This window comes from Alligator mississippiensis, chromosome 1 (assembly GCF_030867095.1).
Source record: "Alligator mississippiensis isolate rAllMis1 chromosome 1, rAllMis1, whole genome shotgun sequence".
Classification (NCBI taxonomy): Eukaryota; Metazoa; Chordata; order Crocodylia; family Alligatoridae; genus Alligator; species Alligator mississippiensis.
In genome coordinates, this window is record NC_081824.1 from 255975790 (window position 1) to 256001671 (window position 25882).

At 41.4% G+C, this 25882-nt stretch overlaps 1 protein-coding gene across 1 annotated transcript in view; it reads right to left on the reverse strand.

The window, feature by feature from the left end:
• The window catches only part of ZNF654 (zinc finger protein 654), a 63677-nt gene that overhangs the window by 16821 nt on the left and 20974 nt on the right, over window positions 1–25882 (reverse strand). Inside the window, exons 2-5 of the mRNA XM_014603989.3 lie at window positions 17346–17494; window positions 10749–10830; window positions 8794–8929; window positions 673–875 (exon numbers count right to left, since the gene is read on the reverse strand). Of these exons, the coding sequence (XP_014459475.3) occupies window positions 673–875; window positions 8794–8929; window positions 10749–10830; window positions 17346–17494 (570 nt within the window). The remainder of the gene's footprint in view (window positions 1–672; window positions 876–8793; window positions 8930–10748; window positions 10831–17345; window positions 17495–25882) is intronic.

Sequence of the window (25882 nt, forward strand, 5' to 3'; positions counted from 1 at the left end):
AAATTGCTACTGACACAGGGTTTCTTAGGCAAGCTTCACAAATATTTGTATCATTTAAGTTAAATTTCAAATTTAAAAAAAGTTCATTAGATGTTATCAGATATGTAAAATTTGCAATGGGATTTTGGTATAAAAATGTGTATTCATATGCACTGCGAGGACAAGTGTTGAAAGGCCTCTTCAAACTCATCTTGATTTTGGCAAAAAGACAGAAGATAGAGAAATTGCCAACGTGAGCTTTAAGTATTAAAAGGCATGTGCTTAAGTGAACATCATCCGGCCAACACTAAATGAGAGAGACTTTTCACAACTTAAGCAACTGGACAAGGTATTAAAAAAACCCCAAAACTGAAAGTCATGTAGATTTAAGTCTCTTGTGCTGTGGTACTACTTTGAAATAAAAGGTACTATAACTTTGAAGATTCAAGAAGTTCAGCAATTGTAAATGTTAGAGAAATTTTGTTTTTTAAAATGTGTAAACTTCCAATGAAGTCAATAAGAGTTATATGCACTTCACTTACAGCAGACTTTGGTCCTAGGAAAATAAATTCAAGCCGATATCAATCTGGTAGACGTTACGACATTTGGTTATGCTATGGATAAAATTTCACATGCCTTGACAACTTTAAGTGTAATTTACAGGCATAACAAATTTATACTAACACACAGTACCTCCTGGAACAGCTGATCTTCTAATGGCGACATATAAAGACAGGTGAAAAGAGCTTGATGGAAATACAGATCTTTACTGATATCTGGATGATTTATGCAAGCTTTGATAAGAGCCATTGCCTCTGGGATGCGTTCACAAGCAATAAGGTATCTGGCACGTAGTTCAAAGAACAGTGGATTTTCAGAGCTTAAATATTTGTTAACTGCACAGAAAAGAAAGATTTTAAAATCATTAGACTCTGCTCTCCCAACAAAATGGTATGTTCATTTTTATAGGACATTCATTAAGCATTATAATTAACAAAAACCTATCCAAGAAAGCCAGTCAAATGTTTAAGTACAATCTGCAGGAAGCTAGCTTTCTGTTTGTAAACAGATGTACTGCTGTTTGATGAGACCAGTAGCATAGCTCATTGCATATTCTCTCTCCAGAGATCAGTGATTGCTTCATGAGTGTGCAGCAAATGTTGCCATAAGCCAGAGTTGGTCAACTTCAGTGGCTGGAGGTTACAGGCCTTCCTGGTGGCAGCTGTGCCAGCTGCTTTGTGGGCTCCCCTGCTGCACTGTGTACCAGTGCTGCTATGCTATGTAGGGGTCTCAGGTACCCCCTGAAGGCTCCCTTAGCCCATCCTAGAGGCAGGGCAGGAAGTGGAATCTGGAAGAGAAAGGGGAATCCCAGACAACCTAGTGGCAGCAGCAGGATGGTGGTCAGAATCAGCACCCGGGCCAGGTGCTTGGGGGCTGCAAGTTATCTCGAGAGTCAGAAGCAGTCCATAGGATAACCCTGCAGTTAAGATTATTCTCCAGTAGTTAAAGGCTGATTTCCCACCTCCATCCACAGTGACTAGAGACTGAGCTAAGTCTTGAAGCATGATGATTTCTCTTTCTCCTAAACATCTTTAATCTGGTTAAGCTGAGTAACCATTCAGATAGAGAGAGAAAGAGCAGTAGAAGACAAATCACCCTCAGTTCATATAACCAATGTTTTATTTTAATTAATGCAACTAAGTCTGTTTTTGTTTTGCAGATTCCAAAGGTCACAGTTCCACAGTCAGTTTGGATCATTGATCAAACTAAGTAACTCTGAAACTTAGAATCTTCCAATATAGTTCTCACAATATTAACATCACTTCAGTAACAGTACCATAGAGCTTATTTCCATAGTTTATTTTTCATTAAAAAAAATCCTTGCTTTGCTGCAACAAGGATTCATCTTATTTTTACTGATACATCGTGTATTACATTAAAGTTTTCTTTGATGAAAAAGAGAATCGAAACTACTAAACATACCACAAAATTAAAAGTTGCAACATTAACCAAAGAGTTTAGGGGCATTAAGAAACCCAGATGCACCTTTAAGTGCATAAATACCTTTGCAACTGTGGACCCGACTGTTAGATTTGCTTAATTTGAGTCATGGACAGCACTCAAGTTAAGACTGTGCATTTGGCCTTAAACCTGCTGCTCTGCTTTCAGCTTCCCGCTCCGTGCCTGATGTGATGCTTTGCTTTATGCTTCATGCCATATCTGCCATAATACTACCTGTTCCTTTTCCAATCTGTCAAGGGCCACACACACACACACACACACTGCTCACAGCACCCATGCTGCAGGCGGACCACCCCTGTCTCGGACAATGGAGCCTTGATCCTTCACTGAGGTAGAGACTAATGCTGAGAAATCGATTTTTATCATGGAGAAACAAGACAAGGATGTACACAGTGGTTCTGCATAAACTTATGTAATGCAAAAGCACCTAGACAGATTTTTGCTTTAATTTAAAACCCAGTGTGACATGGAAAATTGGTATCCTCAAAATGAGACGTTATGACCAACTGAAAAAAAGGAAGACTGATATAAACAAAGTAAAGCTATTTCTAAATTACAATGGCTACACAGCCCGCCACTGCTGCAACAGCCCAAATCATTGGTGTATTAATCCAGATTTAATTTCCTGAATATTATCACATAAGTCTAATGTCCATATGACAAAAATGTTTTGAAGCTGTATTATTCCTATATTAAAAACCAGAAGATTTTGGACTGAACTCGCAAATAATTCTTTAAAAGCTATTAAAGAAATAAAGGTGGACATTTAACTCTGCATAGACATCTGGACTCGAAGATCATCCGAGGTCCCTTCCAGCCCTAGCGTCTATGAATCTATTGATCTCTGTTAGCAGAACATAGAAACAAAGAGACATTAGGAAAGATCAAGGCCCTCTACTTTCACTTAACTGCAGGAACATGATAAATGAGGAATGCTCCTCCTCATAGAACCCCAGGTGCTTTTAGTCTTAGCTGCATTTTTAGAGTCCATTTTAATACACCCAAGATAACCAAACCATTGCAATCTTCACCCATTTAGGAGGCAAATAGATTTGACCTGACAAATTATGGAGCAGATTCACTTTTAACTTGTGTTTCTGCTCCTGTAAATAAAGGACTTTTAACATGCATAATAACCAGGTATGTCATCCATTTCCTTTGACTGGGAAGCAAAGATTTGTCTGCTATATTACTCAGACTTGTTATAAATAGAGTTCCCATTTTCAGACTGTACAGCCTTAGGTGACACGTCCTCAAGATGCAGCACCCTCAAGACCAGAGTTTAATTTATAACAGCAATTCTTGGCTATTGACTCTGTCACTAGTAAGGATGGCTGCAGTTGCTCGAAAAAAATCACTTCTCGCAAGCACTGGGTGCTTTTCAACCTGATTAATTCCACCAGAGCCCTTCCTTTCTAGGGTTAAAGTCCCTGGGGATACATGTATAGGCTTTAATCCCAAAGCAGGGAAAAAAAAAAAAAAGCAAGCTAATTATAGTAGCAACTGGGCAAATGTAACATTAATTTAAGAAAGGTTATCTATTCTTGTCCAAGCAAAGACTATGCAGAACCTTGATGGAACTTGATGTCTTAATTATAAAGCTTAAAAGGTGGAGAGCAGAAAGCCTTTGTGTTCAAGTCTCCTCTGATTTTCCCTTCTTCAAATCCTGCCAGGCTTTTTTAGAGAGCTGCTCTCAAAATTCTCAGTCTTTTCCTGTTTCCAGTAAAATACTGTTTTGGCCTTGCTCTTTCTCCACTGGAGAAAGAGCCAAGTTTTTCCTCTAAGAACCCCCTCTTTGTGGTCCTCTGAAAATACTATTGCAATGTACAAGAGAACAAGCAAGCTCATGTTGGACTTGCCCTTTTTGTGCAAGCTGAGGGACCAACAGAAGCACAGCACGTATGGTTTATACAATCTCTCAACATGACTTAAAAAATGTAATACCATATTTTCTTGCACATAACACGCTCCCAAATACAAATACACACCTTGTTTTTGAAAGGTAGAACGAAAAAGAGTAACAGCTGCATAAAGCAGAGACAGACCCTTATTTTCAGCTGACCTGCCTCCCTTTCCTGCATAACTAAAACTGAACCTCTAACTGCTGCTGGCAACTGGTTCCAATGGGTGAACCTACAACTTTGAAAAGAGCTAAAAACTATGCTAAAGATCTAAGAAGTTTGTGAAAGATCAAGAACAACTAGAAGACAGCAAAATTGTCTTAAGAAGGGTTAGCTTGATTAATGGAACAACACCATAAAAAAGGAGGGATGAGCATTAACACCTGCAGAGTAAAGAACAATGAGCCATTAGGTCAAAAAATTCCCTCAGCAGTCCACACAGTAATATGTACCAGTAGAACAGGAATCAAATCAGGGTGCTTCCAACCCCAACCAGAAAATTAGCTTCCCTACATTAGACATGGATGCTAATTTTGGGGGGGGAAAGGTGTGTACTGTATGTGAGAGAAATCCCTGGTACAGGTTACATTTAAGATGCAATTAAGGTGTTAATCACATCGTAAGTAGTAATCCAGGCACAAGTTAAAGCCAATTTATGGCAGGATAATATAGCCATGCAGCACAAGAAAATGGCACGCATAGAATGTATCTAACCATTTTTGTGGCTCACTGCATCACAACCCCTGTCACTTTAAGAGGGGAGAGCAGCTGGCTGCAGCAGCAGAGGCGGCATCAACTCCATGTGAAAACCAGTTTGTGGGGCTGGGAAGCCACAGGACTGGAAGAGGTGGGGCTTTGGGTGCATAAGCCCAGTGCCCAAGCCCAAGCTGGCAATCTGACAGACAGGCATCAAGCTACCCAAGGGAGCTGGGTTGAGAGGGATCCAAGGGAGATGTGGTTTGCAGGCAACCTTAACCCTGAGTGGGGAAGACTTTTAGGGCATTTTACATGTGCTGTGGGAAGTGCCTTAATTAGCAAGCTGTGCTAATTAAAAGCACCTGAACACCATGTGTATCAGCATCCCCCATGCTGAAAGGTAGCAGGGCACTTTGAACTAAAGCTCACAGAATAAGCTTTAGTTCAAAGCACCCCACTACCATTGTTCAGTGTGGGGATGCTCATACATGTGACAGAGGAGGCTGCTGGAGTACGTTAATTTCCATGATCCAGCAGACTTGATTAAGCTAGTCCACTCAATTAATCGAGTCTGCTCCGACGAGCTGGATTTCTGGTGTGTTGGAGCCAGCTACCTGCATGTCTATAGGAGCCCCTTGTTGGTCAAGCGACTTGCTTGTGTTTCTGATACGTTCTGAATCTGATACCAGAGGACCAGATTGTAGCTAGAGTGGAGGCTATAGCGGGGTGCCAGGTGGGGCACTCTGAGATAGGCAGCCTAGCCCAGGGTTAGCGATCCCAAGGGCTGAGAGAGCAAGCAGCCTGGCCTGGGGTCAAGGACCCTGAGGGCTGACCCAATGAGCACAAGACAAGGGCCAGGGGCCCAGAGCATACAGGGACAAGATGGGTCTGGGGCACAGGAGCCAAAGTCCAGGGCAGTGGGCCTGGGCTGAGGAGCACAGCCAGAATAGAAGGGCCAAGGCCAGGAAGGCTGAGACATGAACAGAGGCTCAAGGCCTAAAAGGCAAAAACTGCATTCAAGGCAGGTGGCCCTTTCCAATGAACACAGAGTAATTTTTGTAAGGCATAGGCATGGCTATAGGGGAGGAAGGAAGCCACAAATACAGCTCATAAGGCAACCGGCTCTCTGAGGCATGGACAGATGCCATCTTAGTGCCCAAGGGGCATGAGTGGGGCCAGCCAGGTACAAGAGGTACCAGCCAGCCAAAGTGAACAAGGGCTCACTTGCGAACCTTGGGACAGCTTCCCTTAACATCATAATAAATCCATCAAGGTGTCACAAATGAGAAAAAAGGGAGGGTAGAGAGAGTAGGGAGGCAGGAGTCACATGGCCACAAGGGGATATTAGGGCTGTCCCTGGAGCATGCTACACTGCTTTAAACGAAATGAAGCATACTGGGGCTGACATGACAGATCCCAATGCTCAGTTGAGTGTAGGGAACTGGCATAAGGCAGCCCTAGGATCCAAGACAAAATGGTCCCCTACCTGATCAGTGAAACCGGGCTGGGGGGCAACACTGGATTCTGAACCTGATGCCCCCACCCAATCCCCAGAGGCAAATCAGGGGGTGCTGAGAGCCCAACTTCAAGGCTCATCTCCTGACCTAGAGCCCCAGTTACATGGTTGGTTTTTTGCTTTTTAAGTTCCTGGGGCACCCACAGAAGCAACAGCTGGGGAGCTGGAAGATCCCTGCCCCCCAGCTGTGGGCACTGCTTCGTGATATGGGGCATGGGTAGATGGGGACCCATGAGTTCTCAGCTCCCCATGCCCCATGCTGTGGGAACCAGTGCATGGGAAGCTTTGAAGAGCATGCAGGCAGCTGGGCTGCAGCTATATTTTTTAAAACTCCCCCCAGTGTTCAGCTCCAGACAGCAAGCAGAGAACTCTCTATTATCTACATGCCAGCACCTAGAGCTTTAAAGAATACACTGATGCAGCTTCCTTGGGCTTTGCTGCCAGGGACTCTGAACTCTGTCTGGCAGCTTTGGCTGGGCTGCTGGGGATCAGAGGCTTCTGGTAGGGTCTGAAGTCCTCAACAGGGGAAGCTCTTGCCTCCCACTCCCAGTGAACACTTTATGATCCCAGGCTCCTTGCACTGAATAGAGATACCATGATGGGGGTTCTCAATCCCTAATCCCAACAATCTCACTTCCTGCCATACATGTGTGGCATGGCAGGAGATGTGACAGTTGGAACTGGGGATGAGATCCCATTGTACCATTAAATGACTGTGAACCAGAGGCCTTAGGTTTTGTGGTATGATTGCATTACAGAAGTTGAAAAGAAAAAAAAAAAAATTAATACCTGGGTCAGTTCTATAGGCAAATGGATGAGAGGGAGCAATTCAGTTAAGTTTTTGTAAGATAAACATCAAATGAAGTCCAACTACGTAAGAAGTACACAAAACTGTTCACACAAGGGAGTCAGAATGTTCTACGCTCAATGAAACTCCTGCTTTAAGTGAGCACCTTGGGGGCAATTGATATAAATGGTGGCAAGGCCCACCCCTCCCTTTTTTTGAGATTTTTCTTGAAAGTTAAGAAAGTAGTGTGAAGGTGCACTGCCACGTCAGGGATATTAGAGAAAGCCAATAGAAAAGGTATTAGGAATTAAAATATTTAGCTACAAAAAAAGTGAGTAGCAGCCTGCAACAAAGACTAGCACCAGCTTACTGTTATCTGGGAGTGACAGAAGTACCAGGCACCACGAAGGACTGCCAAGTCTAACTCCAATATAAAGGTTTCCCATTACTGTAAATACCTAGATACTTTTGGACTTTAGCTACAATTTCTGCTTATGGTTTATCAACAAGTCATCACAGCCAGAGATCCTTGTCTAAACTGTATTGTGATGCACAACTGGCCAACAATGGTCCCTCCCCTCATACCTGCTTTGCTACTATTTAAACTAGTGGTCACCAACCAGTGGATCCCAATCCACGGGTAGATCTCTGAACCTCTTGCAGTAGATCTTGGAGCCTCTTAGAGTCGATCTGAAGCTGGGATGGGAGACTAAGTGCCCGCATGCATGCATGCATGCATGCATGCATGCATGCATGCATGCGTGTGCCCTAGCCCAGCAGGTCAGTCCATGGGGGAGGGAAGGGGCAGGGGCTAGACTGAGGACCCCGCAGTGAGGGACAGTGTCACCAAGGCAGGAGCAGAGGTAAACTGAGTGGGGCCCTAGCTGGGCAGAATTTACCTGCTGGGGAGGCACGCCCCCAAGTAATATTTTCTGCCTTGATCTGCCCCACCATTTCCCTCCCCACAGACTTACCTGCTGGGCAGGAGGGGGTGGCAGCAGTGCACAGTAGATCTCGGGTTGCTTTTAAAGGCCAAAGGTGATCTCCTACTTAAACTTGGAGACCACTGATTTAAATCATAGTGAAAGATGAACTACTGTCAGCTCTGGAAACAAGTCCTTGGACACCTCTGCAATGGTCCTCTGCAGTGTCAAAGCTTTCCCTTATTATCCTACTAATTTGCCTCTTAGTTCTGGACCCACCACTGAAAAGACAACTCATTTCATTTCCATGGCCTGTCAGAAACCTCCTGCTTGACACTGTCAGAGAAATGATATCTGTCAATAGAGCAATTCTTCTGTTGCAAAGAATTCAGAAAGACTACAACAGGTCCAAATGTTATTGACACTATGGAGTCACCTCTGGATGTATTTGTTAGTGTTCACACACACCTAACAGTGCTAATATTGTGCGGTGCTGTGGCACCCTTACATGGCTCTCATAGCACCCTGGTTGAGAATCTTTGCACTATACAAACAAAATGAAAAAACAGATCTTGTCGTCACAAAGGCCTTACAATCTATGCAAGAGCCAGCAGATGAACACAGACAAATTGGAGAGTATAAGGAAGTTGCTGGACAGCACTGGTCTGCAGGACAAGCTATTCTCAGTACATCAACAAACTAATCATGGTCAAGCTCTTTTGTAGGTAAAAACCTAACTTGCATTTCATATTATATATGCTTATGTCAATTTAGCAACCACCTCAGGACTTCTTAAGTCAGCACAAAGAAAGCAAAGTGGCTTTCATTTTCTTTTTAAACAACTGGTTTAATGAAACACCAGAGAACTGCATGTATAAATTCAAGATGTTACTTAGGTCATGTTGCCTCAAATACAGACAAACAATACTTTAAAATGTTTCAAAACTATATATTTATTAAATGACATACCTAACTCCTGAGATACAGGCTTTGCTTTAAGAACTGCTTGTAACACTGGATCCTCCCATGGTCCACCATCTCTGATAATTCGAGTCACCAATTCCAGGTTCATATTTCCATATCTGCTTAGGAGGTTCTGGCATTCCTATGATTATTTTAAAAAAGCATTACATTTAAAGAACAAGTGAGAGAAACAAATGCTGAATCATTAAATAACTAAATGTCAAAAGTATATCTACATGCTCAGCATTGAGTCAATATCACAACTAGAGTCATATGTTGACTGTGACTATATAGTAAACCTAAAAGGCACCAATCTCATTTCCTTCATACAGAAATCTTGCCAACATCCATTAATGGCAACCTTGTGCCATTTCCTTGACAATGGGTGAGCTGAATTCTCATCTCCAACTAAAGGTATCTAACAAACCCCAGTGACCAAATCTTCAGTTGGCAGAAATCAATGTATACAAGGTCTGTAACACAAGGAGATGCTGTGACACCAACTATGTACTACTAATTCTTAAAGGAATTAGCATATTGGAATATGCATAGCCCAGAACTAACACCTTTGAGCTAAAATGTAAGTCAGACATTTCTGTCAAAAATTCTATACACTGATGAAATCATTAATTTAAATGATTAAATCAGGACCAAATAATAGCCTTTGTGTACCCAATTCCCATCATCCATAACAGTACGGAAAGTTTGAAGAGGGAAGTCAAACAGTGCTTTAATTTTCTCTCAGGTCATTCAACTGAAGAGGATTTCTCTCCATTAACTTTTACCGTACAAGAAAATAATTTCATACCAACTGGAGAACAGCTTCTGATGTTCATTTTTGCTGTAGAGTTTTAATATCAACTTATTCCTAATTTCTTATACTACATTCAAATAACTCTCGTCTGATAGCCAAGGAACTGAAACATGCATTTTTATTTATTTATTTTTTTTAAATTAAGTACACTTTTACACATCCTGTTAAAAAAATAAGTCTTACTAGCTTCCCCAGCAAGAGAAAGAGCCTTTGAAGGATGTTTTAATGAATCTGATCAATACACTTTAAAGTACCCTTTGGTTTTTGTATTTTAACTGGTTTTATGCATTTTTCAAAAATACAAAAAACAAACACCAAGTTTAAAGGTAGAAAAAAAAGTTTTGCTATTTATTTTTTCCCCAACATACTGTTCTCCTCAAAGATCCATCATTTGAGGCCTGTACACCACTCACCATGGGTGCCATAAATATTAACAGAATAGTCCAAAAGCACTCATACAAAAGGAGACCCTACATATAAACTGTAGTATTCTTTAGGCTGCAATTCCTTCCCCGTGTGCTTTAGCATCTGGTTACAGTTTCAGAGGCATCAAGTCCTATTTTTAACATAGATTTGTACAATTATAAACAATAAACATTAGTATTCTTCAATACCTACCACTTTAGGCAAAGAGGTCTAAGTACAAAATAGTGCAATAATTAAAGACAGTAGCAGTTTAGCATTCAACCCACTATCTGAACTATGGGAGAAACACTGTTGATTTAGCAAGTTATAAGCTTAGAATACTACATCTCTTGGTGGATATTAAGTTCTGGTTAGAGATTACCAAAAGCAAAGCAGCTAGAAACTAGTTTTGATCTCCTTAAAAAAAAAGGGAAAAATACAACCTTAATTTAAAAAGGGAAGAGACATTTATCATGGCAAAACTGGAATTATGGTCTACTTAATTCATGATTTGATGCAAGCAAGATCAATGGTTGCAACCTTAAGAAAAACATTCCTGTTCAATACAAAAAAAAAAAAATCAAAATCAAAAGGTATTAATAATTTTATTTCCCTGCATTGACCTATGCCATCAAATATTTCTCTCTAACATTCACAAATGTTTTATCTACAAGCAGGATGGTTACTTTAACAAATGAAAACTGCATTTTACTAAACATAAGGTGGCAATGATTAATTTTACCTGGATTGAGCCTAAAATGTCTTTTAAAGGATCTTCGTAGAACTCATCTTTTCCAAAGAACAGCAGCAATTCAAAAAAACTCCTAAAAGAGATGCAAGTAGAAACAAGTAAAAATAAACAGTACACATACACAAATCATCTACAACTTTTCAGAACTAGAATTCAAATTATTTAAAGACAACCATTCTAAAAAGATTCTACACAGAAATCAGGTAGGGTTCTCTAAAGCACATGGAACTGATCAGACTCAGTAAAAGCAGTTAGCAAAAATGAAGTCAATGCTAAGCACTCCAGATAGCGCCACCAACAATGTATAAGAAAGTCCCGTCAATCCTCTGCTTGTTAATTCAGTACTTGGCTGCAAAATTAAAACGCACATCTTGGATGCACTGGGAAACAGAATTGAGGGCTTTGTAACTCACAGGATTGTAAGAATTATAAGTATAATACAAACCATAAAGACTGAGCAGAGGAGTTTTGTTTAAAAGGTTCAACAGGCATTGCTTCTCTGAAATGTTTGAGCTAAACAGCTGTTAAGAACATGATAAGAGACCACATATTTCCAAAAATCTCAGATCCCAACAAGTATATCTAAACCCCAAGGCACTTGCATGCTTTTGTAAAGAACAATTATATATTTGACAACACGTAAAGGAAAAAAACCAAAACCTTTAGCATAAACCCTCTGACTCTTAAAAATACTAAAGCTGAAATTGCTTCTACTCACCCAAGTCTACCAGCCCCAGTGAGGTGATGCTTTCTCCCAGAAGTCTCAACATGGCAATTCTATGGCATTATTTGTATTTGTAGCTAAAAGCCACAACACCAAGAACAGGTTCAATAATGTGCCTAACTTTCAAGGTTTTTGAGGCTCATTAGTGACAACTGGCATAAGGAATTTTCCTTGTTCAGCAGAGGTTTAACCAGGAATTACCACATGCACTGGCCAAACCTCATGCTTGGAAGATGCACTTCTTTAAGTCTGAATATCAGCATCTAAAAGAGATTTAGGTATTTGAAAATTCAAACAGCAAATCCTCCCTAGACTTTAACACCAAGCCAGTTAACATATATAAGCCTTGTAGATTAGTCTTGTTTTCCACAAGTCTCTGGCTGATGCTTTCATTTGTGACATTTGATAGAAAGAAGAATATTAAGAGATGGAATTTATTAACTTAACCACAATATGATTTTCCATTCCTTATTTTGTATCGTCACTACTTACTCACTGTCTATGTCACGTGCCTAAATGAAGCTGCTGCACCAGAAAACTGACCTAACAGTTGGTACTTATTTTTGTCTCCTCCGAGGCAGGCTCTCTTGGAAGTATGACAAAGGACTGGACTTGGAATCAAATGAGATCAAGTTCAGCTTCCTCGGTTACACCCTAGCACAATGCAGAAAAAATATAGCTAGCTCAAGTAGCACAACTGCAGGAGCACAGAACTCCAAACAGGTCAATTATTCCTACTAAAAAAAAAAAAAAGTATACTTATAAAAAAAAAAACTTCAGAAAGAGTGCTAAACCAATGTGGCTATATTACTTCTAGTACCTGAAGTAGTTGAGGTATCTTCATGTTAGGTGGTCATATGCTGTGGCTATTGAAACGGTAATTCAAAAAGGAATATATAATTGATACATTTCAAACTGCTTCTCAACTAAATACAGAGTTCGTGTGCTCCCTTTATTCAACTCCTTCCCAACAGAAGACTTAAAAAGGAAAACTTGAGCTATATAATGTGCTCTAATCCCATGAACCCACAGCCAGTGTAGCAACAAGTTAGGAACTAAAGATATCCCATTAGCCATTAATATAGCCATTTTGGGAAGACTATAAACTTCCAAGGTGGACCTCTTAGACTCCTTAGGATACAGTGAGCAAAACCGAGTAAAACTGCAAAGCAGTACTTAACATTACTTCAGTTTCTCTAGGAATTTAGTTTAAATAAGTTGGGTAGATTTCTTCATGGTTCCACTGCCTTTACTTATATAAGTTAACATTTTAGTTCTTTAAAAAAACCCCACAATTTAATAAAAAAAAGTATACATTGACAGTTTGATACTGCAACAATAGGAGTAAAATAACCAACCTCATCATTATGATAGTGAAAAAAATCCAGTTTCCCTAACACCGAATAAAAACTGAGACGAAAGGTTGGGGACTCAAGTCAATTTCTGCCACTTTTAAGTTGCGAGGAAAAGTTTTTTAAGAGAACTTTGGGGAGTATCCTTAGAAATATGAATTCAATGCAGATAGATATAGATTGTATTGCCTTCCAAATCTGTAGATTGCTTCAGTGCATCTGCTATTGCCCTACTTTCTACCTCTGATCAGAGGACTTGCCAAGGAGCATGTCAGTGGCAAATGCAATTGCTATGGAAGCACAAGCATCCTTTCCCTCAGCAGATTTTGGAGTTGATGGAACATTAGGCTCTTTAATCAGGTGACTGATCCTAGATCACAGATGGAGACTCATCACCCTTCTATTTGCTTATCTATTCTGTCTAGCTGCTGTAGGCATTTAGCTTTAAAGTAGCTAAATGCGGAGCTTCTTAAACAGCTGTTTAATGAAAGAGCTGTTAATAGTTGTTAATTCTGCCATTAGTTTATGCAGAAATTAAAATACCACTTATTTTACGCCTTTTGAAATTAAATTTCCAAAGCTGGAGAGAGGAGGATATTTTACTGCTCCTTCAACAATAAGCAGATGTCAGTCCACTGGGGGGGGGGGGGGGGGAGGAGAAGGGGAGGAGGAGGTGGGAGTGGGAGAGGTAGCAAGCAAGCAGCCGGAGCGCATGGCAGGACCTCTATGGGGTCCCCAAAGCATGGGGCCCAAAGCAGGTGCCCCGATTCGCTCCCCTGCCCCCAGGAATGGCCCTGGTTAGGAATGATAAGGAACTGAAGCAACAAATTGCAATCTTAACTGCACTATGGCAACAGCAAGAGCAACTTCATACTGCTCTCCGGCAGCTTGAAGAAACATGGCTCCACAGATAATTTCTGCAGCCATAAATAATGGAGGGTCCCACTGGAAGAATACTACCTAGAAGTAAAAGGTTAGAAACTACTGATTTAAGGTCAACATCAAGACTTAGTATAACTTGACAACCCCCTCTACAGGTTGCTTCCTACGAAATTCTGTAAAAAAGGAAACAGCATTTCATATATATAAAGAATGAAGATTTTCAGAGGTACATGTCTGGTATAACTGAAAAGACTGGACTTCTACTTAATTACAGTATACTTAAATCTATGCAATGGTGCATCATATTAGTTTATGTTTGTTTAAAAGTTAAGGTTTTTTAGAAAGATTTTCTAGCTAGACTTCTTAGTTTTTAATGAGGTATAAGTTTCTGCACTTTTATGTTGAAAGACTTTTTTTGGGCACACTGGTCCTCGAAATCTCAATGCAAATGGGGAATACAGGTTAACTGAAAGAGCAATACTTCATACTGCCCACCAGAGTTTCCATGGTAAGGCTATAATGAGTGAATTAAATTTAGTTAGCTTTTTACCTACAGGGAACATGCAACTATTCTGAAAGTCACCCATAGCTAGAATTCTGACACTGCTTGGGAGAGATGTTTGCTAGAATCGGGGACAGCACACATGGTATTTATACTTGGCTTTTAAGAAAAATCTTAAAATTACAAAACCTCTCTCTACCATTCAGAGCTAACTGCAGATATAATTATTACATTTCCTCAGCATCAGCTTATGTGCTGCATGCTCACATCACCAGACTAAAAGGGGGCTCCAGCTTAAGACTGAAGACCTTCCAAGTCATCAGTCTTAAAAAAAGAACATTAGTGTGACCAAAGATGCTGAAGTGGGCTGACTTCTATCCTGCAGTTTGGGTGGGGAACATTTTGGGGGGCTCAGTGTGAGAACACTTAACTGTAAATAGTTCCTTTGTTGCAAGTGTCGCTTTATGCAAGTGGCCCTACAGGGGAGACGAGACAGAGAGACCAGACAAGACTGTCTCAAAAGTTTCCCCTCAAGAGTGGCATAGCCCATGACAACTAGAATCTCAGTATTCATTTTCAGCTCTGCTGTGAAGCCCTACAGTGCAATTGTGATGCCATATTTGCTTTACATGCAAGTATTTACATGGATGATAATTTGCACACTAGCCTTTCAGATGTTACCACAAGACAGTGCTAGAGTGTGTTTGTTTAATAATGGTCCCAGTTTATAGGAGTGGTATTAATGTGATTATAAGTGTTGCTTCATGCTTTGAATCGGAGAAGTAGGCTTAATAAACAGATAAAACACCAGTCCCGGCTCTAAACTGTTTTTTGGCCCATTACAACAGAAACCCCGCTCAAGAATGGAGACTAAATGGAGTCAAACAGGATCCTGTTCTCTCTTCCCCCCAGCCCAAGAACTGAGGCTTTAATGTATGGAACGTTTTTTTGCAAAGCACTGGAAAGCTCCACCAGTCAGCATCATATCTGGACAAGGTTTCTTAGGTAACTACTAGGTCCAAAAAATCACTTTGTCACATGACATCAAAGACAAAGGCAAATCAGTTTCAGAGGAAAAAAATACGACTTTAGAGTTTGTGCTCTTCATCAAGGAGAGGTAAGAAGTAATTCAAAACAATCCAGCCCCAAAACCCACATTACAAATTTGATTTGTGGGGTAACAGCAGCAGCAATGGGCTCTCTTTCTGGCTTTTTTTTAGGAAGCTAGCCAAATGCCCGATTAGCAGCTAATCCAGATTACAAAAAACACTAGATTTAGGATGATGGTTATGTATTATGTCTTGCAGTAGCACAAAGAGGTGTGTCAAGACTGAGGCTGTACTGCACTACGCTCCAGATACCATATGAAGGTGGTATCTGTACCACAAACATTAATAACTGTCTTATATTGTCTTCTGTTTTTACAAGCTTCAGAGAAGCCAACAAGCAAACAACTGGTGAAAAGCTTCATCAATGACTTTTCCCATGAAATGAGATGGATGGTGACCTCTTCCCCATCCATTTTGTGTGTACAAATAATTTCTCTCATATTTGAACCCTTCTCTTTCTAGAAAACTTTTTTTCTAGTTCAACACATTTAGAGTTTAACCATGTTATTCCCAGAGAAATGAATTTAATTTGTTCTGTAAAATTTCACTAGCATTTAAGTATAGCAGATGTAACTAAGAGTGCATAGCAGACGCATGGGTCTTTTGAACTTTGTTCAGATCATTCACAAGCTCGTCAAAAGGAGAAGCCTACCAGGTCATTCTGAAGAGATAAGCCAAGATGTACAGAAGTGACAGTTAACAAAAAATTTCACAAGCTAATGCCTCCAAAAGAAAAACATAAAACCATTAACAACACTTAATAGATGAACTTGGCAAGCCAGAGCTGTTTCACCTGCTGGACAAAGGAAATTAACCAATCTACAAGGCCAGAACTAGCGTAGGTGGCTGATTTTGCAAGTGCTTTCTATTTCCTGTCTCCATCTGCTGATGCCAAGATGTAATACTGTCTGGACCAACTACAATCTGCAATACAAGACAGAATTTCACTCCACTCCCTTCTGATGTTTCGGCAATAAGGAATCTACTCTACTGAGTCAAAACAACAAGATGCATGAACCAGCAATCTGAAAGTCTTTTCTTTATATGTAAAGGTCTTCTGAACAGACAACCATAAAAAAAATACTTCCTGCAAAATGTGTTTGCAAGATTACAGATTAGAAAAAAGAAACAAACTCTTTACTGAAGGCTTCTGCAACATAAGAATTTACTTACATTTACTTTTTATTATACCATTTATTTTTTGCATCTCTTCCTACTTGGGACCAGAATACTGCCATTTCTGTTTAAAATAATGTCTTCATCACTGTTTTGTTGCAAAAATTGCATGACAGCATAATCAAAATTCTAAAGGATACTTTCCCTGAAGCAATTCCCAAAGCTTTTTGGGTTACAATACCACATCTAGGCAAATAACTTTGTGAAATGCCCATATGCAAAGCTACCACCATTCGTAAGCCCCTTGAACAGTGGGGCAGGGGCTTAGCCACAACTCAGCTACTGTGTAGTACCACCTGCCATTGAGTAAAACCATGTTAGCTTACCAATCAAACATGGTTAAGTTGCTTCAGTTTAGTTTTCATACCTACAGGGTAAGGGCAAGCATAGGTAGTTACCACGGAGTGAGTACTTGTAATAGAGTAAAATTCCAATCACTATTAATTAATGGGAAGAATCTGGATAATTACAGATTACAGGGAATGCAGGACTGTAAAACCTATGGCATGTTATTTGTAACTATCATGACCACCCTTGGCATCACAACCCAGATCTGGGAATTGCTACTTTAAAAGGGTGATGGTCACATTTCTGTTGATGTTTACTTTTGTTAAAATGAGCTCCTCTGAAGATGTGCGAGTTGAAGAGATTTCTTAAGTAAAAGAAATATATTATATTTAAAATTTCTGTGAGTTTGGTTTAATGTCACTAGGGATGAGTTTGGTTCCACATATTTGAGGAGAGAGAAAAAGCAAAATGACCTGGTGGCACCCAATTTCACTACAGAGATAAAATACTGGTCAGTTAACATACAAACAGTGTAATAGTAAGTGAGATACTTACAAAGCTAGGCTACTCAAAACATACTGTACGTGCTGCTCACATTCAGCTGGGAACGATACACAAGCAGATGTGAAACAACAAAGAGCTGTCTGAAGCACCTCAAGCTGAGGCAATGGAACCTGCCATCTTCCAGCGTAGTCTTCAACAACCTAATGAGAAAACAGGCAAAGCTGTGTTACTAGAGAAAACATGCTTTTTGGTCAGAAGTCATAAAAATATTTATAATTTTTTTCACATGGAGTACTTGGTACCTCGCAAATCATTCCAAAGATGAAAAACAATCGTCTAATCCAGAGGTTGATAACCTAGGCTAAATACAGAACAGTCAAGAAGCCCAAGGGTGAATCTACTCAGTCTTTGCAAGTTAGTCTAAACTTCAGAGATTATAAATTGACTAACAAGTGAACACACTTTTTGCAGTCACATGCCTGCAGTGGCTCAGGCCAGGAGCAAGGAAAGGGGGGGGGGGGGGGTGCTACAGCACAGCTCTCTGGTATGTAATTAGCATGGGCTGTGTGTTTGCTGCTTCTTCCTGCTGCCCCCGAGGTCTCTAGGATTTGCTGTCCAGAATCATAGTAGGACAACTCTGCAGGGTTGCTCATCACTTCCTCTTCCTGCTCCCAGGTGCCTCTGGGATCTGTAGTCCACAGTTGCAGCCAGCAGTAAGTTTAACAGGGCAGGGCAGTTCTGTACTTGGGGGTAGGGGTTAACATCCCCCTTTCTGGCCCCAGACCCCAGCTGGGGTTTGCCGGGGGGGGGGGGGGGGGGGGGGGCACTCCTTGCCTTCCCTCCCTCCCTCCCTCCCTCCCCCCAACCCTTCTCTGGTTGAGCAGACAGCACAGCCCAGCCCAGGGATGGAAAGCATGCTGGGGGACTGATCTAACTTGAACCAGGTACAGGTTACAGGCCAGATCCAGTCCACCAAGCTATTTTCATTTGACCTATGAAGCCCAGATTATCAGCAGCATTTTGACAGTAGGAGATTCCAAGTCACATGCGCACAGGAACAGCACTATGTAGCTCGGTACTAGGGACCAGCAGTAGTGGTTTGGTTACAAGTACTGGCCTGCCTCTGAGCTGTGCTATTTCATTCTGCCACACCTAAGAGGTTGATGTGATCTAATCTAATCTTCTGTGCATGGTTTTCATTTCAATACAGCAGACATATATAGAAAAAGCCTCCTTCAACACCCCCCACCCCATCTTACATCTGAAACAAAAATCATCATCATCTCCAAACTATTTCAAAAGGTAATAAAGACAAGGAGAAAACTTCATTTATGTTAGCAGACTGGTAGTTGTGCCCCATGCCTAAAGATGGACTTTTGCTTTGAGAAAGGAGATAAAATAGTATAATCTATAACCATAAAGACATGCCACTTTAAACGCAACTTCCAATAGAAAAAAAATATGGCCCGTGCCCTTTCTGCTCAGTGGGCCTCCACTTTCCTTCAAAATGCTTCTTTTCAGATTGCTTCTGACCTCAGAATTAAAAGGTCCTTTTTCCATAAATGACACAATCATATGACAGATTGAGATCTCTCACCATTAACTGAAAAGCAATGATCTTGAATTTTAGAAGAGCAAGTGCTCTTCCTTTTCCTTCTATATACTTTTGGTACTTCAGTTAACCAATCACAAAAAAATATATAGTGTGAATACTCTCTCTCTCTCTCTCGTTATCTGATTACTCTTGCTTGCTATTTGCTGCTCATGCTCCTAGTTCTGCAGTCATACATAGATAGCATCTTCCAAGTAAAAATAATATTGGGGGGAGGGGAGGGGTGGTGAGGGACAAGGAGGTTGAGTAAAATTTCTCAATAAAGCGTTTAAAAAGTTTTGGGGTTTTTTTGGACAGGACATTTTCCCCTCCTACGTAAGTCACAGTTTAATTAACGCACCAGAACTGCAGATGAAAAAAACTAGGAAGAACCCAATTAGAGAAATAAAAATAAATCCAAGAGAGAAGTATTTAGGAAACAGAAGGGGGGAAATATACTCACTAGATTTGAAGACTCAAAAAAAAAATTAAAAAAAAATCACACAACATTGAAATAAAGCATTTACAATGGTCTTGTAATCTTGATACATTTCAAGTGCCCATCAGCAAACAATGAGCATGTTACAGTTAAGTTTTCATGTCCAGCCTTTGTATTTTCTGAGATATAACTAATGACAATAGGCTCACTTTCCAAAAGCAGGGAATGCAGACACACCACATGTACCAGTGAAGTATTAATTCAAAGTCTTAGCCAGCTGAAATACAAGGAGATGAATAATCATTGGCTTAATTTAGTAATCCTCAACCATAGTGCCAGAGCACTCTGGGGTGCCTTAAGATCCTATCTGGGTCAATTAAGTATTCATTTTGTTTTTCATACAAGTCCTATTCTTTTAAAACCTTATACCATGTGACCAACCTAGATTAAAGTTATGTTCCTAATTAGGGTGAACATAATCTCAATTTTTATAGATTGAAATTTAAAGTATTAGTAACCTTTAGAATGGAAAGAAATAAGCAATAGGGTCCCCCAGGAATCTGTGTTGAGACCCATGCTGTACAATATAATCATAAATGATCTGGAAAAAGGGGCGAGTAGCGAAGTGGATAAATTTGCAGATGACAAAGTATTCAAATTGGTAAAGACCAAATGTGGACTGTGAGGAACTACAGAAAGATCTTGCAGTATTGAGTGAATGGGTAACTAAAGGGCAGATGAAATTCAAGGTTGATTTGCCCCACTCCAAATGCTGTTTGCCCCACTTTTCAGCAGCACATTCTTAGGGGAGCATCCAAGAGGTGTGAGAAAGCAAAGCTGGGAAGGCTGGCACAGGAACAGTGGGGCTGGCAGTCTGCAGCAGTATTGCAAGAGCTGGCCCGCTGTTAGAGAAAGATTGCTAGCCCCTGACTTCTATCTTTAAGACACATTTACAAATACAGCAAAACTTAACTGCTGAAGTTTATGATAGGATTAAAATACCCCAACAAATAGGTCAATAAACCAATTCCTTCCCAAGGTGCTATCTACATTTTATAGTTTTCATATACACTACTGTAAGTAGAAGCCTCACTTGTGCGAGTTACCATATCACTGCTCAGCATGTGCAACGTACTATTTCTGCCATGATGATATTCATGTACAGGTGACCCCCGCCATTCGCAGGGGATACGTTCTTGTATCCCCCATGAACGGCAAAATCTATGAATAAGGCACTGCATGTTTCATGAGCACCGTGCCCCCAGTGGCTGGAGGGGGGCGGGGGTACGGCTCCAGTGGTGGGAACCTGGCGGCAGCAACTACAGAGCTCCTGAGGAGCCCCTGGAAATGTATAAAGTGCATTTAAAATGCAAGTTAGGCGTTCGCGAATAGTTGAAACTGTGAATGCCAAACCCAAGAATAACAAGGATTTCCTGTATTTGCACCCATCACACACTGCCTAATATGTTTTAATCTTGAAGAATCTGAGCAGCTATTCCACAGTAACTCAGCAGGACAAACAACATTCAGACAGTGTTCACAGGCTGGCAACACATTTGGATATCCTACCACAAACCTGGGCAGGGAGAGAGAGGACCAGACCAACCAGTTACCCAAACAATAAATAGGGTGCATTATGGGAAAGGCAATAGTGGTCATTTACAGAAGACAACCATGTGCCTGCTACATGTGGCAGGGACAAAGAGACTTAGAGTTGATCATTTCAGTGTTTCTAAACATAGTGCAGATGGACCCAAACTATGTTTAAAGCCAAGTCAAATAAGGCAATGCAAGAAGGAGATAGAGGAAGGTTGTGCAGTTAAGGTATAGAGCAGATTTAAAACACTCAAGTTTAGTTATGGAATCTGCTCAGACATTCTGAAGTCACGCAACACCGTCTCCATCGGTAAAAATGGAAATACTACTCCCATATATCTCTGAAGTGCGCTTCAGAGAGCTGTTTCTTTCATCTGTAAGGTGTTCATCTGCCAATGATAGACAACATAATATTATAGTACTTGTATGATCATAGGACTCAAATACCTCAGGCAGGGACCAGGATAACCCAGTTTGCGCACTGTACAATTTCAGGACATCAAGGTAATTTGTGAGCTCTTTAGGGAAAGGTTAAGTTACCAGCTAGAAAGTAAGAGGAGCTGGATAATGAAATCTGAAAAAAAACCTTTGTATGGATTCCTTTGACTCTCTCAGAAACAGCACACAAGATTCTTGTGTAAGTTAAGGTATGCATGCACAAACCCTTGAAGCCCTTACAAAAAGGGAACATGTTAAAGACAGCAGTTGGTCCATTCTAATTGCTATGTACGAAAAAGCTGAGAATAATCTGAATGCAGCAAACCCACTCCAATTTAACTAGATTCCTCCTTCACCTTTAGGGACTGCACTGCTACAGAAAGTCCACCAGGGAGTGGAGGGGTATCCAAACCACAATGCCTTTTCAGGGAGCAGAGGGGTTGCCAGATACCAAGAGGTTGTGCGGCCCTTTGACTTTTGGCTCTCAGTGTGTGCGCTCCTCCACCCCCAGGACTTTTCAACCCCTGCCTTGAAAGCCACACTGCCAAGTTTCACCTCCCTGCTAGAGGTGAAACTTAGGGTTCAAAGTGTATTTAAAGATGGTTTCATCCACCTCCTTCTGCCGATTTAAAAGGCCTGTAGCAGAGGCCTAACATGACATCCTGCCTGCTGCTCTCCCATCTGACCTTTACCCAGAGGCTTTCAACACACCTACTTTCCATTTCATACTGCACCTCTGAACACATATAGGTTGGGGGGGGGGGGGGACATACCTTTCCTAAACAAGATATACCCAACAATAACCATACTTCACTCATGTGAATTATTCCACCACATCTCTGTAATCCCAATTACATCATAATTCTGTAATTGTACTAGGACCTTCCATTCTTCCCGTTCTTGCATTAACTATAAACATTTCAAGCATCTAACTGACTGTTCTATCCTCTCCCTGAGGACAAGGTTAAGGTTTCCATTATGGTTTCCCTTTACTGTTTTTATCCAGGTCTCCAGCCTCTTTACTTATCTCTCGACTTTGGTCATCATCTCCTGATGACCCTAGTTTTAAAGCCCACCTCACTAGGTTAGCAAGCCTGTATGCAAAAACACTCTTCCCTCTCTTCATCAAGTGGACCTATCCCTTCCCAGCAATCCATCTTCCTGGAACACCACCCCAAGGTCAAAGCAGCCAGAGCCCTGCTGGTGACAGCAACTGTGCAACCATGTGTTGATCTCTCAGATGCATGTGCCTCTCAACAGGCTTTTTTACCTTTGACTGGAAGGATCAAAACACACACACAAAAATCACCCCTCCCCACCTTCACCCTTATCCCCAGAGCCATGCAGTCATTTTTGATCTGCTCAAGGTCATTCCTTGCAGTATCAGTAATGCCCGTAAGGAATGGCAGTCCGAGAGCCAGATGAGTCTGGGCAATCTTTCTGTGACATTTCAGATGCAAGTTCCTGGCAGGCAGCAGCTCCCCCAAGCCAAGAGGTCAAGGCAGTAGATAAATGCCTCTGTGCTCCACAGACAGGACCTACACCTCTGTGCTCCACAGGAGGGAGTTGCCAACACCCAACACTTGTCCCTTCTTGTAGAGAGCGGTGGTCTCAAACCTCCCTCCTTTGGCCTCCCTTGCCGTTAGACCAGGCTCCTTCTTATCCAATGCAATGGCTTCATCCCTGTTTTCCCACTGGAGAGATGCAAGTCTAGAAGAAGCATGCTGTCTGATCTCAGAGAAAAATCAGCTGCCAGCTTTCACCTTCCAGAGAATGTGCATCTTCCAGTGCTTTCTCTGGCAGTCCTTCTTCCATGACGCTGGAGGTCTCTATGCATCAAGTCACTGAAAGCCTCGAGCTCACAGATGGTTCAAAGCCTCTTCCTGCAGCTCCCTTACCTGATTCCTGAGAGAATCCACCAGGAGGCACCTCTCAAACTGCAAGCACTCCCTCACCTGGCTGTCCCTGCCAAGGCCATACAGACCACAGTCACTGCAAAGCCAGCTCTGAACCTGGGTGGAAGCCTCCATGGTCGGGGGTTGTGTATAGACAGAATCTGCATAGGCACAGGCAGGCCTGGCAGTAGCACAGGCTTTGGTGTTATGTCTTCCAGATAGCAGCAGAAGAGGAAGAAGGAGCTAGCAGGAAAATCAATAGGCTATGTGCCCGGGGGGGGGGGGGGGAATCCTTCTTCCACCTTCCCCTACTTCCACTCAGCAAGCTAAGAAATGAAGAAAGTGGTTGGGAAACTGCAACTCCCACTCAAACTCCTGTTTGCTGTGATCTGGCAAGCCTAGGCTTTCTGCTTAGGCAAGCCCCACCTCTTTGCTCACGCTGCAATCAGCCCCAAGCAACCACAATTAACCTCAACCAGGCACAATCAGCTCCTGCCTCCAAACAAGCCTACAAAATGTCTCCCAAACTAAAGCTGTTTCACCAAGCCCAAGCCAGGCAGGATTTCTTACTCACTACTACTCACAAGCCCTGGCCCAAGCACAGCTCCTACTCAAACTCCCCTCTTTGCTGTCCTGTTCAGTGGTCCTGTGCTGCTGGCTCCTGAGCCATTTATTTAAGGAAAAAGAAAAAAACTTCAGGAGTCTGGATAAACATGTTAGATTGAGGGAATAAATAACCCCATTTGTGCCTAAGGCCCTCTCATGACTCTGCATACCATATGACATTTTCTTTTGAATTCAACATGTTGAATCAGTAATGCCTGTCATACTTAAAAAATCTTGTACTTAGAGTATATTAGACGAGATGCACAAATACTCTACTGGGTAGAAGAAAGAAAGAGTACCATCAGCCACTGGGTCTACCAAAAAACCCTGGAGCAAAGAAAGTATCTGCAGCCCAGTTGCTAGTCACAGCTTGATATAGAAAGATTTGCTCTTGACTTCACTATTCATCATCTAATTCTCAAGCAAGTAAAGAACATACAATACGAGCAAAAGAGCCTAGTTAATCACTTCAACTGCACTGTCTGCACAAGTGCACTTGAGCTTTGATTTGCTCTAGCTCCAATACTTATTACAGTGACTAGTGAGAAATTAGTTCACGTGCATGTCATCCCAGGTCTCTGTTCCACTTGCATCATAAGGAACTAAAATAGAAGTATTTAAGTATTAGTTCCATCCATAGCAATTGCTCCCATTCAGTCCTAAAACATGTAGTACTGCCTGAGGGAAAAGGATTCACAGTCTCACCCCTAAAAATAAATCCATTTTTGCAGCTGTTGAGCAATTACTAGAACATCTTGGAACCCTAAATAAGGAAACCAGTATTGCTGAGGTACAACTTATTATTTAGCTAGTTTGCAATTAATGCAGTATTTTTAAACATATAAAATAGTTAACTTAATAAAGCATACAACATAAGGGTCAGTTTTGATAGGCTGAAGAACACACTTTAACCTATTATTATAGGAGGGAAGGCGAGTACTTTGCACCAAGAGTGATTGGGGAGTGAGAGGGTAGGAGGACAGGCATTGGGGGCCAGAGGCCAGGGCTGCAATTTAACCCCTCACTGCATAAAGCCTATGGACCACCAGTTGAATAGCCCTGGCCAATATAATTGCTTGAGTCAAGTGTGTTTAGACTATCACACTCACAGGTGTAAATTTAAAGCAAAGCTACTGAAGTGCCAATTCAACAGTCTAAATCAAGACAATTAAAAATGATCCCATCTTCCTTAGACCCACAAGAATCCCCATCTCTAAAAATATTTGCTAAACAATTACTAGTCCATTAATACTTGAGACCTCAAACCAGCACACTAATGTTTCAGTCTCTAATGAAAGTTACGGAGTAAGGACTCACACTCCTGCCCCCCAAACCACCGTACCAATTTTAAAAAGTAAACCATTATGGCTGGTCTTAAGATTCTCCTGCCAACGTGGTCAAAGGAATCAGTAAAAAGAACTAAAAATATTTAAAAAACCCCAAACTAATTGATAAAGTCAAAAGTAAAGAAGAAATCAGAACTTTATTGAAATTTAGAACAGATTTTAAATGGTGGCGACTGCAATCCTTTAGAATAGCGATTGGCTGTATGGGACAGGTAAGTGGTGCAGGGTCTCTCCATGGGCCAGATCAGCCCCTATGCTCCCAGACAGGGCACCACTCAGCTCCCTGCTGCCCCACTCTACTCCCTACCACCCTGTGCCATCCCTCTCTGCCTTGCACCCCTCTGATTGGACTTGAATGCTCAACCTAGCATGCAAGGCAGCCCATGGGGCTCTCCCCAGGCCTGAAAGTTTTTAGCTACCACTGCTCCCCTGTGGTCAAATTCATGGGCCAATGGGCAGCCCCCACAGGCTGGATCTGGTTCATGGACTGGGGGTTGAGCACCCCTGCTTTTAAAGGTCATCATCATCCTGAAAATGAGTTGCTGAAAATTCTGTAACTTGCATGATTACAAGTAACTCTTAAAATTACTATAATTTAAAATTACATTAAAATAGTCTTAAAGCCACTGCAAGTGTATGCAGCTTCATTATTCATTATTTCTGGGTAGGTCCCCCAC